The following is a 14,766-nucleotide window of genomic DNA, read 5'->3' on the forward strand; positions in this document are numbered from 1 at the left end:
AGAAACAACTTTGCGATAATGGTTCCTTAAGTAGCGTTTCAATTGTCCAAACGTACGTTTTGGGCAAAATATACCATGTTCTTGTAATTTCGTCAAAAAGTTAAGTGCTTTGCGCGATGGTAATTCCACTGTTAATGCTTCTATATCGATACGCTGTTTCATAATAACGCGAATAGTGCGGTATAAAGAAAAATATGTTTTGTTTCATTTAACATATTTGTGTGGATTATCTGCGTATCGCTGCTTCCGTGTAATATATGCACGTTAGTAAGTCTGTGGGAACAGTAAAATACGGTCAGATGAGTTCGCATTACTTATCGATATCTTTGCCAAGCGATGTCCTATCAAGATAGCCCGTTTTGCATAGCTATAGAAATTGCTAGCTATAATTCTGCAGATAACAATGCAGCTGCATATTCATGAAGGCGCCGTACAAAATGCAATAGCCATTTATCTGTCGTTATATGGGAATTCAGAATTTCCAATTGCCGCGATTCCAAAAATCGCAAATGTTATCGCAACGGTAATGCGCGGATTGCTGGCACTGAAAGTCGATGAAATTTCCCGAATAAAATTTAACAAAAGGCACTCGACGTCTGTTTTTCTTTTCTGAATACGAAATATTTATTCAATCGCGTGCGACCTCGCGCTTCCTAAATAAGCTATGACTGCGGAGAATCCAGTTTCGCCGGGATGCTTTTACATGATACCCACGTTCCGCAGACACCGGCACAAGGGGGATTCCGAAACGACGCATTCCCTTCCGTATTCCCAATAGAAGTACGTTCCACGTACAACCAATCGTGTCTATATACACGCAGCAAGTGTATAAAACTGCTTGCTTTAACCAGCTGCGTGCTCCACTTTTTGCTAAACTCGATATGAAATGCGGAGACGAGGGGTCGGAGAGATCGAAGGTGTTTTGTCAAATTTGGGGCAGGATCTTGCGTTCGCATAGTATACTCATTTGGTATGCATATCGATGAATATCGATAAACTCTTTCGATGGCGAAGCTTATAAGCATAAATTAAACTTCGATCATTTTCGCAATATCGACGAGTTTGTAGCTGTCGCGGTATACGTGCCCTATCCTAGAAACTTTGTTGCAAAATCCGAGGATGGTATTTCCATACAGAAAATGTAAACTTGATTTTATACGCCTGCTACTTTACTACCAGTATTAGCCTATGCTCACAAATAACGAGAGACTTGAAACTTTAACGTTTCTGCTGATCAAGTTCGTTCTGAAAGAAATACTTTGGTTTGAAACATGATCTTTATAGCATACGTTTCGCCACTTTTTCCAATCCGCTTGTCCAATGAAATAATTCTACTTGGTGCGCCCGCCTCTTTCTTCTATAACTGTATTCTTCAAGAATACAGTTGAACTTTCATAATTTTAAACCGAAATTATTAAAGTTTCTCGAAGTATTTTATTTTACGAGTACAAAAATTCACCGCGATCGATAATTACACCGCGCAAAACTCTTGGCGTGTGTGTTTTTTTTCGTTGGCTTCCGTAATCTATTATTTTCTTTTAGCGGGGAAGCCGGGCACATCGAGTGCGAAAGTTACACGCTTAAACTGCATTCTGCGAAACATGTGATTAAAACAGGTAACGCGACACGTCAACCGTATTTCACAACAATAAACTCTCGAGATTCGTTTTCAGATATGCCGTATCGAGTGACACCCGAAACTACCGAGCACGGTATTTCAACGGGGCGCGATATCCTATGGCGTATATTTTCCCCGAGCTAAGTGCTGTTCGCAGTGTAAAAGCGGAATTGATGTATTACGCCGGCCGGCACGTTCCAATTCGCGCCGTGGCCGCGGTAATGCTTGCGGTGTTTCGGACAGCTTCCACTGCACAGCATTATGATCATGACAGAAACTCGAGCGCATAATTCCGCGTACTTGCGCGTCTTGTCTGGCGTCTGGTATTATCCGCTATCGGACAGGCCTGATGATGACTGATGGAAGTCGGCCTATTCGATTTGTCGTGACGCGAAGAGAGGGATGGGAGGGATGGGAGAGCGGGGAGGGGGATGAAAAAGTGAAGTGGATCGCAATTACGAGGCTTCCGCCGCGACGTCCGTGGCATCAAGCGGGGGAATTACCTCGTCTCGGCCGACAATTAGTCCGGTTTCGAACTCACTGCCGCCGTAACCGCCCTCCATTGTACGAGAAATCTTTTGCCGAGCCTGCGCGCGGCAGAAATAGGATTACCGTCTCTTCCTCTCGATCCCCTTAAATCTCATTTCGAACGGACGTGTCTTTTCCTCTATTTTCTGCGGCCCAATCCTCTGTCGAAGGGAGTCTCGTGGCAAGAACATTAACCCGCCTCGATGTTGAACCACGGTTCTTACATCCTAATCTCTCTGGTTAAATTTATATATAAATAGCTCTGTTAAATGTTTAACTCTTCACGCTACTTCCCCACCGATATCAATTATTTCGGAGCATGAATCTCCGTAGTTAATTTCTTGTCAACGCTAATGAATTTATGCGCGACCGGAGTTTTATCATTTAAAAGACGCACATATATATATATATATATATATAAACGGCGAAGTTTATTTCGCTGTTGACGGCACTGCAGCACGGAAGCTACTCTCCGACGTGTTTTCAAAGTTTAGGAGCTGGAGCTGTCTTCTGACAATCAGAGTAAACGGAAGAGGAAGTCGGCGCGACTGGCAAAGATCCTGGCTGTTCGAGAACAACTAGTTACAAATGATAAAATAACAGAGTTCATTTAATCTCTCGTTCGTGCGTTCCGTTAATTGACGAGAATCAGCATTGTTTCTTGGTAAGGTAAACTTTGACTATTTTCCTTTCTCGTCCGCTCTTGTTAGAAAAGGCAAACAGTCCATTTTCGTGAATCATTTTGCACAATTACTTGAATTTACGCGTCTTTAGTATGTATGTATGTATGTATGTATGTAGCGTCTTTAGTATTATTACTTAATTATTAATTTTTTAATTTCAACTTGTATTTTAATTGCGATGTATTTTGACGATCAATTTTTAATTTACTTCCACGAGTTAAATACTTGGAAAATCTAATATTTTGTATGGGCTCTAAATAGCGAGCTTTGTCAAGAAGCATTTCACATACATTTTGATTAAAATAAACATATTCTTATAAAATAAAAACGCGCACTCTATATCTTTGCATATCTATTTTTGGCATTTAATCACCAAAACTTTTTTTGAAACATATCAGAAATGCTAACGTTTTTTGAAAAAAAACCAAGCAGAATTCTATTGGTAATTTCCAAAATTAAAAAAATGCCCTGCGTCAGCTTCACAGAAGCTGCACAGCTTTGCTATTCTGTAATGTCTGTATTGCTGAAATATCGCGCAATTATATTGCTGAAACGGCAAAGAATTTAATTAGGTTTGATAACAATGCGATCAATCGTTGATGCCTGAAGACTATATCCGATTAATTAAAGCTATTAAAATGGAGGACCCGGAATAAAGGATTCCGGGAATCTCGAGAATTTGCTCGCGCTCTTCGGTTCATTCTTCCGCGTGGAATTTGTTTTATCGCACACGGCTAAACTACTCCCATAAATTACTTTCTCCATGCGATCAGATAATGTCCTCAAATTCACGCGCGCAACTTCCGCCGTAGATCAATCTCTTCCCCAACCTCGTTGGTCGAATGGGCGACCGAGCGACTCACACTACTTCGAGAAACAGCGTAACATTACGCCGGATTTCGAAAACAGATTGTTTCCAAAACTCGCCGGACGAGATTCGCGCAGCCCGCGACTTTTATCCATTATCATGACTTTTTTTCAAGCAAATATATCTTAAACTATATTATAAAAAAATTGAAATCACAATTTATTACCGTTAGTAGGTCCGCGGTCTTATATTAGCGCATAATAGATGTTAGATTTATCTTACATATCTCACGAATCTGTTAAAACCTGGTTGTTTTAGATACCTTTGTTATGTTGTGTCGTTTTACCTATAGACATGATACATCGCAGGTACGCTTGTGCCACCGTACGTAAAAAATTAAATTTTAGATCTAAAGCTTGAAAAATTTAACGTGAAATGGACGCGGAGCTAAATTATGCAGCATGCAAATGTGTCTAAATGGAACGGCGTTTGAAAATAGATGATACGACCGCGGCTCGGTATATTCGTGGATGGTAATAATCAACAATTCATCTCGCGCCGTTTGACGAGGCGTGCCAGAATGAAACCTCAAGGCGGAGGGTGAGCAATCGATGACGGGTTATTTACGTTTCCATCGGGGGAAAGGACGAGCATAAAAACGCTACAAAAATGCAGGGACATGTAGGAAACACAAAATTTCCATCGTGCCGCGTGTAAATGCGGTACGGCCGGAAAGAGACGGGTATATCACGGTAGACGGCTACCACGGAAATTGCCCACCTGCCCGGTTTCCACGATCTCTTCATCCCCCGGTCCCTATTTCAACGCGTAGATATATGATAAATCGAAGTGCATCGAGGCACTTTCTCACCCGGGGAAGGAGATACGGCCATGCAAACGTTATTGGATATTTTATCTCCTGTCATTTTCGCAAAATATATGCTTTCTTAATTAACAATCGCTTTAAAATGATGTATCACAGTAATATAATATGTTTACGTTGTCCAATACAAACAGCGAAAGATACGCTGTTATCGCTCCGCATTTTCCATTGTACGTTTCATGTATTATACTTTCTCCCGCTGCAGACAATTTACTTCTTGCAATGTGAACAATGAAATGTAACTCGAATCACTTGCAAAAATCCATGAGTGAATAAATACGGTAGCTTCTCTATTCCTCCGAAAATAACAGGCAAGTCTTCGAAGTGAATCATAAACGATCAATCCTTTTAGTGTTCCTATCCTTGACCAATACATCATCGCACAAGATTTTGAAGACGGATATCGATAGGCGGTCTTGTCAAATAAATATGCGGTAGCAAACTTTTACCGCAAAACAAAAATGAATTATATCCCTTTCTGGACAGCATATAGAACGATTGCAATACTGTAAACGTTTCTTCAATTTTTTTACGGTTACGTGGGTGTAGCGTTCTTTAAAAATATCATTTTACATTTATTACTGCGCGGACGTGCGTCTTTGTGCATATTATGTCTCTCCTTTTGTCTTTTAATTTTCTATTCGAGCACTTCCTCTGATTATTTTAGGAATGACATTTCTCGGACTATTAAACAACTGTAACCACTTTAATAATATCGCTTCATGCAGCTAGCACCGTTTCCATCATTCTATCCTTCGCCCAGTGGACGTAGCACTGGAAAATATCGATTCTCTGTGGAAATCATCTTAATGCCGACTGGCTGGTCTTGAATTAAGGTCAATAACCAAGATGGATGAGGCTTATGGAATTTCACTGCGGGATATTTGTAGACCTCTATCTTCTTGTTTTCCACCATACCACCTCAACTGTCCACTTGCTTAATCTTGGCATTTCCTTTCCATTAGTCCTCGGGTAATTGGACTGATGGTAATGCCATTGTACTAAATACATTTATTGATTTCGTTTTCAACGCAGATGCAACATATGCGCATGTAACAGTATCGTGAAATTAATATTTCACTGATCATCATTATCAATAATTATGTTTACATTATCGCTATCTTATTAATATAATATGCGTGTAATAAACAACATATTTTAAAACTTATATAGACACTCAAAGTTTAATTTAATTTAATGAACGTTAAATTAAATGAACATTAACCTAATTAAAATGTACGTAATTAATGTCTATTTTAATTAATTTTACGAAAATGTGTATGACATTAGGAACTGAAATTAATTATTATGTAAAATTTTTAGTTTATTGATTTAACACGGCTGCACGTGTAGTAAATATGCAGATTAAATATTCCAATACTTTAGCATGGTGTTGTGGAAAATCTATGCTATTATAGGTAGCTCTTGGGGGTGTACATTGGCACGCGCATACCATCGTATTACTGAATAGACCATGGATATAAGGATAGAAATTAGGAGCGGTCTAAAGTTTGATAATTAAGAGAGCACTATTCGCTAGAGTGGTTTGTAAGTTACGATGGAGTGCGCGTGGTTTAGCTACCGTTATCTTCTATATACGTGATACTCGAGCGCCGCTGCATCTTAACTTCGACCTTCGATCCGGTCTTCGTGGTCCTCTCCGCTCCTTGGCTGGCGCAGTTAATGCCACTCCTATCCTCTTAAGATATCGCATTATCACTAAGAAGCTTTCCGCGCAGGACGCAAACTCTCCGCAAGTATAAAAGTGGATCGGATTAAAACTTAACGTGGATCTTCGCATAATTGCATTTCTAACAAGCAAGCCCATTGCGACGAGGCAACGGTGACCTTCCTCGATTACATGGGGCTCTATTAAACCAAGTGTCGGGTCCATCCGCCAGTCAGATCCTCCTTGTGGCGAAAACTCGTTACAAAGTCGCGAATTAATCGATATACTAAACCAATAAATCCCCGTTCTTGTAACTCGTCACAATTGGATCGTATTATTAAATAATTTGATTTACGTAATATATCGATTTATTGTTACTTTTTTTTATTCGCGTAAATATTCCGAACGAAATGTCAATGTACTAGTCGATGAATTCTCGCTGTTGTGAACAATGCAATTCATTGGGGCGCGTCACTTTGTTTAAGTTCTCTTCACGCCCATTTATCCATTACCTCCTTTCGGTTCTATGGCTCTATCGCTCGCAACTTCTGACTGAAGCCCGACGGTGTTGAAGTTAACCAGAACTTATACCTAGTTTATGCACCTGTCTCTTCCCTCTTATAACCTCTGTAAACGCGGCTGCGGCCTTTGCCGCAAGCTGCTATTCCTGCGAGCGCGAGATTGCAGCCACCGCGCACCGTACAATTCGCAACCTGAAGCACCGCCGAAGAGCGTATCAGGTTCACGCACCGCTGGTATCATAATACCAGGCACGATTCAATATAGTTAGCACATCTTCTATTAAGATCTGTCAGTAACGAGCTCAACTTTCGACGATCAATTATTGCGCGGAATAGACTTTAACATGAGCATTCACGTGAATCTCTATCCATACCAAATTCTAAATTCCGTCAATGTAAGATATGTCGTGTCGTTCTGATTTTACACGAGTCTATCCTTAGATTTACGTATTGCATGAGCCAAAAACGGAACAGATACGTACTAAATAGTCCATAGTAGATCATTCCATAAATTAAGTTAGCAGGAACGAAAATGTGCTAGTTCCCTAGCGTATTTGTGTTACATTTACGTTATTTTTTTATGTATTTTTACTATGTATTTTTTACGTTACTGGATTAATTTCAGCATAATAGCAATTTGTAAAAGTAAACTGACGGTATCAAAATCAGTTATACAAACAGTTAGTTGATCATGAATAAAAATAACTCCGTATCAGTGACACAATAATACACTAGACAAATTTCTCGTGGTAACATATATATCATTTAGAAAAATATTAATGAAATTTCATACAAAAACTTGGGTCACTATGATTCCAGATATGGGATAGACCGGAGCTATTTCGCTCAGTTAAAGAAAAGAATTTCAAGACAGGGAGGACCTTTTCAATTTTAAGATAGAGAGACTTTTCGAGTTATGAGTTTTTGCTTTTTTGTTCTTAAAAATGTTTTATCCGAATGTTTTTTAACTGAGCGAAATTGTCTTGTTCTAACCTATGACGCATTCAGCACTGTTTTTATTCCACTATTCATGCAAATGGCGTAAATGCAATTATACTGAAAGCACTATCGCAATTTTAACTGCTTTGCATTACTTTACGATTTACGTTATTAATATATTTATTAATAAACTACGAACAAAGCTCTTAAGTTGCGCGGCATTTTACATGGTATTTCTGGTATTTTACGCAAACTCTAATCAAATTCCGCCTTTGTTTTCCAGATAATTCACGGCGTACACATCGAGCCAGCGCACGAAGTAAAGAAACGTAGCATCAGCCAGCCAGTACGCATTCTGCTATCTTACGACGAGAGCGTCTTTAGGTGAGTCCGTACACATACGTGTTTTCACGAAATTCAACGGTATTTGTCGACATGAAATTACGGAGTTACGGATCGACTATATCGGGGTACAAATCGAGTTCACCTCGCAGCACAGCGAATTGCCGCTAACTATCTTAAGCGGCAATCTCCTGCGAGCAATCGAAAATAGAGGAATGTTCAGCTCTAATTTGATTTATCCGCGAATTTGGATGCTTCCGATTCCGTGCGACGTGGAAAATTCATGAAGATATTAAAATAAAAGATAGAGAGCATTTAATAATTTTCCCTCTTATACATTGCGTGAAAAACGAATTGGCAATTGTCGTCAATATCTATGAAATAAGGCAAATTTCTCAGTATATTCCAGTACGATCCTCTAATCTCTTGGATTGTAACAAGATTATAGTCGCGGAGGAATAATTTTCCCGCTCGGTGGATAAAAGAATTCGACGTGTAAGTAGGTTAATATACTAAGTAATTTCTTCTACTCGTAATAATTAATCTTCCGCGCGCGCCTACGCGTCCACAACTCACTCAAATAAATACGGTTTTTACGGACGTCGCGTCGTCTTGTCGTCACGCTTATAGTGGGTGTGTCCAATCCGCTATGTATTTTATACAACGCACAATGGGATCTTTTACGCGAAGCTAATTTAGTAAAGTGCTCATAAATATTTTCTCTGCCGTTTAATTTTCAAATGGTGGCAGAAATTAGCTCGACCATCGCGTAATACTTTCGTTACTGTACGATGCTGCCAGGTTACCTGTCGCCTGCTCACGTCGTGAAAATGGCAGTACAATTCACCTCTCTGGCGGGTTAGTTTCTATCCTGTAATTGCCGCCGCCTCTTGTCGACGTTATTTCTAATCCGTGTGAAAATTACTGTAACGTCGTAAGGCGCTACTTAAACATTTACACTTGCGAATATACGATCGCGTTTGCCGTTTCCGAGGGGTACTACTCGAATCGTGAGAGGCGTATCGTTTAAGCGTGAAAACTACGTCGCGAGTTTTGATATTGCCAGATAATGTCTTCGCAAGAGCTACGGTAATAGAACCCCGGACGGCGAATTTTGCACAGTTATTATTATTTGTATTATTTTCTGCTAAGTACTGATACTCTTACCCCCCCGGTTACTTCTCGAGATACCACTACAGAAATTTAGGGACGTTGCAGATAATCTCTACTGCATCCCTTAGTGTCTTCTCCCGCAACTGCGGAAGGTAATGCGTTAAGGCTGTAATAGCTGGAAACATGATAAGCAGAGGTATCGTTACTGCTCCAAATGGCGATTCCGTAGTAGCTAATGTGAGACACGATATTGGAACAGCGTATGACATCGCTATTAGCTTTGCGTGCATAGCGTGGTACTTATACATTAACAAACGATCGTTTCACTTGAATCGTACAACGTTACGACACGTTTTACTTGGAAGCAAAAGCTTGAATTCAATTCTCATTATAAATAAAAGTACGTTAGCGTTTCTCTCGTTTATACGTTCGCGACGGAAATTACGAGACTTGTAATCAGTGAATAAAGTTTTGTTCCACGTCAAGTTGTTCCTCTTTTTAGTTCGTTCTTCTTCCTTTAAGTTGTCCCCGCAATTGCATCGAGTCATCTATTTTGATACAGGATTATCGTTGCGCAAACGGCAAGTGTCTAGTGGCTTGTAAAGCAATTGTTCTTACTGTCTTTCTCGCCCATTATTATGAAAGCAAATAATCCTACGTCAGCGCGAGCCATCTCAATCCAGCGACAATTTCTGAAACAATCGTTTCGCTCGCGCACCGAGCGCACTGCAGAACGCGTTACGTCGCGTTTCGATACTCGCATATTCTCAAAAAGCGTTTCCGTTCTCGCGATCATCGGATATCCCGGCGTACCGGCGTGTCATGAAGTGCAACGCGGCGACGTAACCGTTACGAAACGACTATTGCGAACTCCTATCTTCTCGGCGATTCACAGACCATTGACCTGTTCTCCAAGTTTGATGCGGCGCGTATATAAAGCGATGTTCTCTTTCTCTTTCTCCCTCTTCTCTCGTGTTTTGCTGTCGCGAACGTATAATTATGTCCCTAGGATGATGCATATATTAACGATTCGCGATGGCCCGTGGTAGCCCGCCTGGAATACCGTCGCATTACGCCAGTTGTGTATGGTAGGATAGGATTTCCATCGCTCCGCTGAGCTCGCCAAGATTTCTTAGCGCGGTTCTTAGCGCCGTGCGTGTACGGGAATACGTTACGTGGAGCGGAAGCGCAATCCAGATAAGTGCGCGATGCACTCGAGTCATTATACCGAAATTTCACTACCGCTTCGCGCAGTAGAAGGATTTAAGGGGTCCATTGTTAGGATGCTGTGAGAACGAACGTGCAACGTGCAGGTTTTTATACGACACGAAAGATAATCGAGCAATGGCAGCGGAGGAGAGATTGGAGTAGCTCGGGCAGAAATGATCAAAAGCCGAGGGCGGACATCCGAAGTGTGTCATTTCACACGGCGATGACGTGGATTGCATAAGATTCAGTTTAAAGTACCGACCGCGGCGACAGAGCAACTTTTAACTTTCGAGACTGAAAGTTCAGCAGTTGTTAAATGCCTCCGTGGCACTCGGCGAAACTTTCGGAGTGTCGGGCCCTCGTAAGTTTCTACGTTGCATTAACCGCGCGTCTTGTTCCTTGGACGTGTATTCATCTGTAAACAAGGTTTTAGTTACGCACAAAAGATTTTTCAACCTAGTCAGTCCCCGCGTAAATATTGCAATATGCTTTCATTCGCGTCGTCGAGTATGACAATTGCGGTAAATATTAAAGTGGTTTACAGTTTAGCGAAGTTAAACCGCACTGTCAGTTTTGGTAACAGCCTGGCTCAATGTGTACTTGACACTTTTTCATTATCCTTTCAGTCTCGTCGTACTTTTTAGTTTGTCTACAATAAACACTGTTCCTTTCATCTTCACGTTTTACAGAATGATATTTCCAATTTCAAGTTATTGTACTAACGAACGTGTAGAAGCCATGCTCGCGCGTGTACTTGAACAGCTTCAAAAGTTGAAGCTGACACAATCGCGTCGCGGTGCCGCGGCGTGTACGCGTGTAAAAGTCGGACCAACACTTTCCGCGAGATAAGGTCATGTCGCGTTGTACAGACGCGCGACACCGTGTCATTATGCACCTCTTCCTGTATGCCATTACACCTGCGACCTGGGACTTGTACATCGCGACGGGATCTTTCTATCCGTGCACGCGTAGGAGGAGCGTTGACCTGTAACACTGCGCATCTCGTTGATTTCACTTTCCACGTGCGATGCCCGTCGGATATTTACGATGTTAGTTACGCGTTATCGCGGTAACACGCTGATATCCACGATCTCGTAGAGCGAAATACAATTTCCGGGGATGCATTTGTTGTGTAACGGAATAATAAGAGATATCTCCTACGAAAGCTTTTGTTCCGATCTAACAAGCGAGAAATAATTGCATCGGATAGGAAGGAAAAGAAATATTGCAGCTAACTGGATTTACGTACATTGACCCTCATTGCTTTAATTATATGAATTCTAAATGTTTCTCAATTGTGTTGAGGAATATTGATACGAATTGATAAAATATATTTCTTTTGCACGAGAAAAGTGACGCAAGTAAAAAAAAACATGTGTTTTGGCGTTTATACAATTTTATTAACTTGAAAACATACTTTTATTCGGAAAAGCATTATAAGTGTAGTTTCGAAAATTTCATCTGAAAAGGACCAGTGCAAAGATTGTATACTGTTAATAAATAGTGATAGTAAAGAGAAGGAATGTTTAAAAGAAAAATACGAGTCTTACATTATGGAGAAATAGGGAGAATATAATAATTTAGCAGGTTACGGCTTGGTTGTAGCTGTGTGCATGCAGATTGAAGGTTTAAAATAGTTCTGTAAAATTGCTATTTTTCATTTGTCACTTTTCTCGTGCAGAGGCGATATGTGTGCAAGTATAGAACAATTATCTGCGACACTGTGACACATTTTTCGTCTAGTTTTATTTCCTAAATATATATATATCTTGCCAGGTAATTTTTTTAATTGTTTTTTAATTATTGTGTTGAAAAATTGCATGACACGTCCATCATTGACAGTACCACATACAGTGGTTCTTAAAAAAACAAGAACCAAGCAAGTAAGTCCATTTTAGTACTACTTATTCATCTGTGACATGCCTTATTTTTCTTTTTCAGATTTTAAAATACCCTTCTTTATTGTCACATGTCACTCGACGCATTATTATGTAGAATGTCCGATAAAACCTGAGCATATCGTCGAAGCGAAATTAATTAAAAAAATTGTTCGTCTTCATATATTATGAGAACAATACACTATCAAACTTATCACGCAGATTGAAAACTCTCATTTGATGGGATAACATTTTTGTTGCTGTGTTTCTCGATGCGGCGTTATTAGCAGATTCGCTCGCGGATGAAAAAATTGCGAGCAGCGTGGAATAATAACGTGCACTGCAAACAGCAAATTAATTAACGAGTGAGTCGAAAGTTAAAATGTGACGAGATGGACGTTTCGAAAAAAATTACCTTTTCGCGTGGAAGTGCAACATGGACCAAATTCAGCAGTGACTACTGCATTTGGCTGGATAATAGGTACATTAGTACGCGCGTGTGGAATTTTACGTGCCATTTCAACCATCGAAACGTGCTGCTAAATTATATTTTATCAAATGTATATTTTTCTTTTACCGCGCGAATCGCCATTTTATCACGCGACATCGCGATGTGATCCGTGCCTTTTTCTCGGTTTCACTCGATAACCTCGGTTATTAACTCCTCGTCTGTTTTTCGTATTCGGTCGCGCTTGGTATTTGCGGGTCGATTCGGTGAGCGATATCTGTGTCGGTGATTATAATCGGCAACATTTTTTGTAGAGCGATACGGTTATATTATATTGATAAAGCACTTGCGAGCATTGCACATCTCCCGCTACGGACTAGAGTGTCCGCAAATAGTTGAAATTCGCGATCGTACGCGTGCATGCATGCATTTTCCGTTTCCGGATATATTACGAGCTGATTCGATCAATTTCTGTTACATCTGCTTTACATAAATAGATGCGTGGACAGACAGAAATGTATGCTTGAGGAGTTAATCATGCATTTAAGCCTGTGATGTATTCGCACCTGCGTTCATCTGTTATACATAAATGATTGCTGTTTATACTAAATTTTGTTATATTAATTTTTATATAAATATCTAAGAAAATTATATCATGAAATATTTAATAAGTAAAGAGCTAGAAATAAGTTTTCAACTTCTCTCCTTGTTTAAATAACAACATGATTGTGGAAGTTTTAAGTTGAGCGTCTAATTGAGCAAAATGTGCTCAATTTTCAGCAAATTGCAGCGTATTCGAATTTTGACTGTCCTTGCTTGTCCCTTGTAATTAATAGCGGTTCCTCGTTACCGATAATTAATCCCGTATCGCCCGTATGTGACTACATGGAAAAAAAAAGCTAGAATTAACCGGCGAGGAGAGATCCATTGATATTGTCGCAATCCGACCGTGGGGCGATTCCTCTCGGGAGATCATAGCTGGCGAACCATCCCACAGAAAGCGGCGAAATTTTCGCCGTGTAGCGTCCAAAATTTGGCCGCACGCCAGAGAAACCGCAGTGATGTTGTATAAAAGCTCGTTCGCAGTTACGCGGCCTTATTGAATTTCGGCATCGGTATCGACGCTGGAAATGGAGCTCTCAATCTAGGGGTTTATCCATAGCCACACGTATGCTCTTATTTCCCGGTTACAATCATCGAATACCGCAGTACGAATACTTCATGTCCATATAACTCATAAAACGGATTAAGAGTAAAAAGTACATAAAACTATTGAAAATGAAAAGTGCCGAGTCTCAAAAGTAGTACAATTTAGAAAAGTATAAACTTGTAGGGCATATCCCGCGAGCACTTTTCAAGTATGCAAATCACGGGCTTGCAATTTATTTCAACTTTCGCAGTAACAATAGATAAAACGGAGTGCTTGACTTAAGAGATTGCTATTCGCGAACTTCCACGTTAATACTGTGGCACGCAAGAAGCCACAGTCTTCAATATAATTGCGCATATTGGAATTCTCTTTGTAACGCTTTGTAACAAAGGATTGAAGCATTACTTTCGGCAGTTCGTTAAGCGTGAACAAACGTATCAGGCTTGAAAATTGGACAATTTTACGTCTATATTATTTGCGTGATTCGAGGCATTACGTAGCTTTATTTCAATACTTAAGAAATATATCCTGTCATTCAATTTCCTATGATTATTTCAGTAGCTGCTCTTCCAGTGTGGCCTTTTAACCCAGCTGAGCCACACCTGTAATTTGTCTTTCCAGTCTTGCATGCAATAGTAGTCGTATAAATAGATTGAAGCGAGCCTACAATTCAACTTGAATTCGTTAATGGAGATGAGTTCTCGGAATATAACGGAGCAGAGGTCGTAGACGTATTCGCTTTTGAAAATTGTATAAATCAATTTAAATGTCGTGTAATGACTCCTTGTCTTGATTAGCGCGCAGTAACCATCTCGGTATTGATTATTTCAGATGTAGAGAGCTCGAAGAATCATGGCTGTTTCTATCTTTGCTCTTTCAATAGAATACTGCGCTTCAATAAGTAGGAAGTTCTAGATTGATATCGATGTTACTTTCAAAATTAAATCCAGTTCGCCACTCATATCAATGTTTGCACAC

At 40.1% G+C, this 14,766-nt stretch overlaps 1 protein-coding gene across 1 annotated transcript in view; it reads left to right on the forward strand.

Annotated features, from left to right (window-relative positions):
* The window catches only part of LOC105568028 (leishmanolysin-like peptidase), a 261,167-nt gene that overhangs the window by 112,420 nt on the left and 133,981 nt on the right, over positions 1-14,766 (forward strand). The window contains exon 2 of the mRNA XM_012023381.1: positions 7,933-8,033. Coding sequence (XP_011878771.1) covers positions 7,933-8,033 — 101 coding nt within the window. The remainder of the gene's footprint in view (positions 1-7,932; positions 8,034-14,766) is intronic.

Source organism: Vollenhovia emeryi, unplaced genomic scaffold (assembly GCF_000949405.1).
Source record: "Vollenhovia emeryi isolate VEMERY1.0 unplaced genomic scaffold, V.emery_V1.0 DF939132.1, whole genome shotgun sequence".
Classification (NCBI taxonomy): domain Eukaryota; kingdom Metazoa; phylum Arthropoda; class Insecta; order Hymenoptera; family Formicidae; genus Vollenhovia; species Vollenhovia emeryi.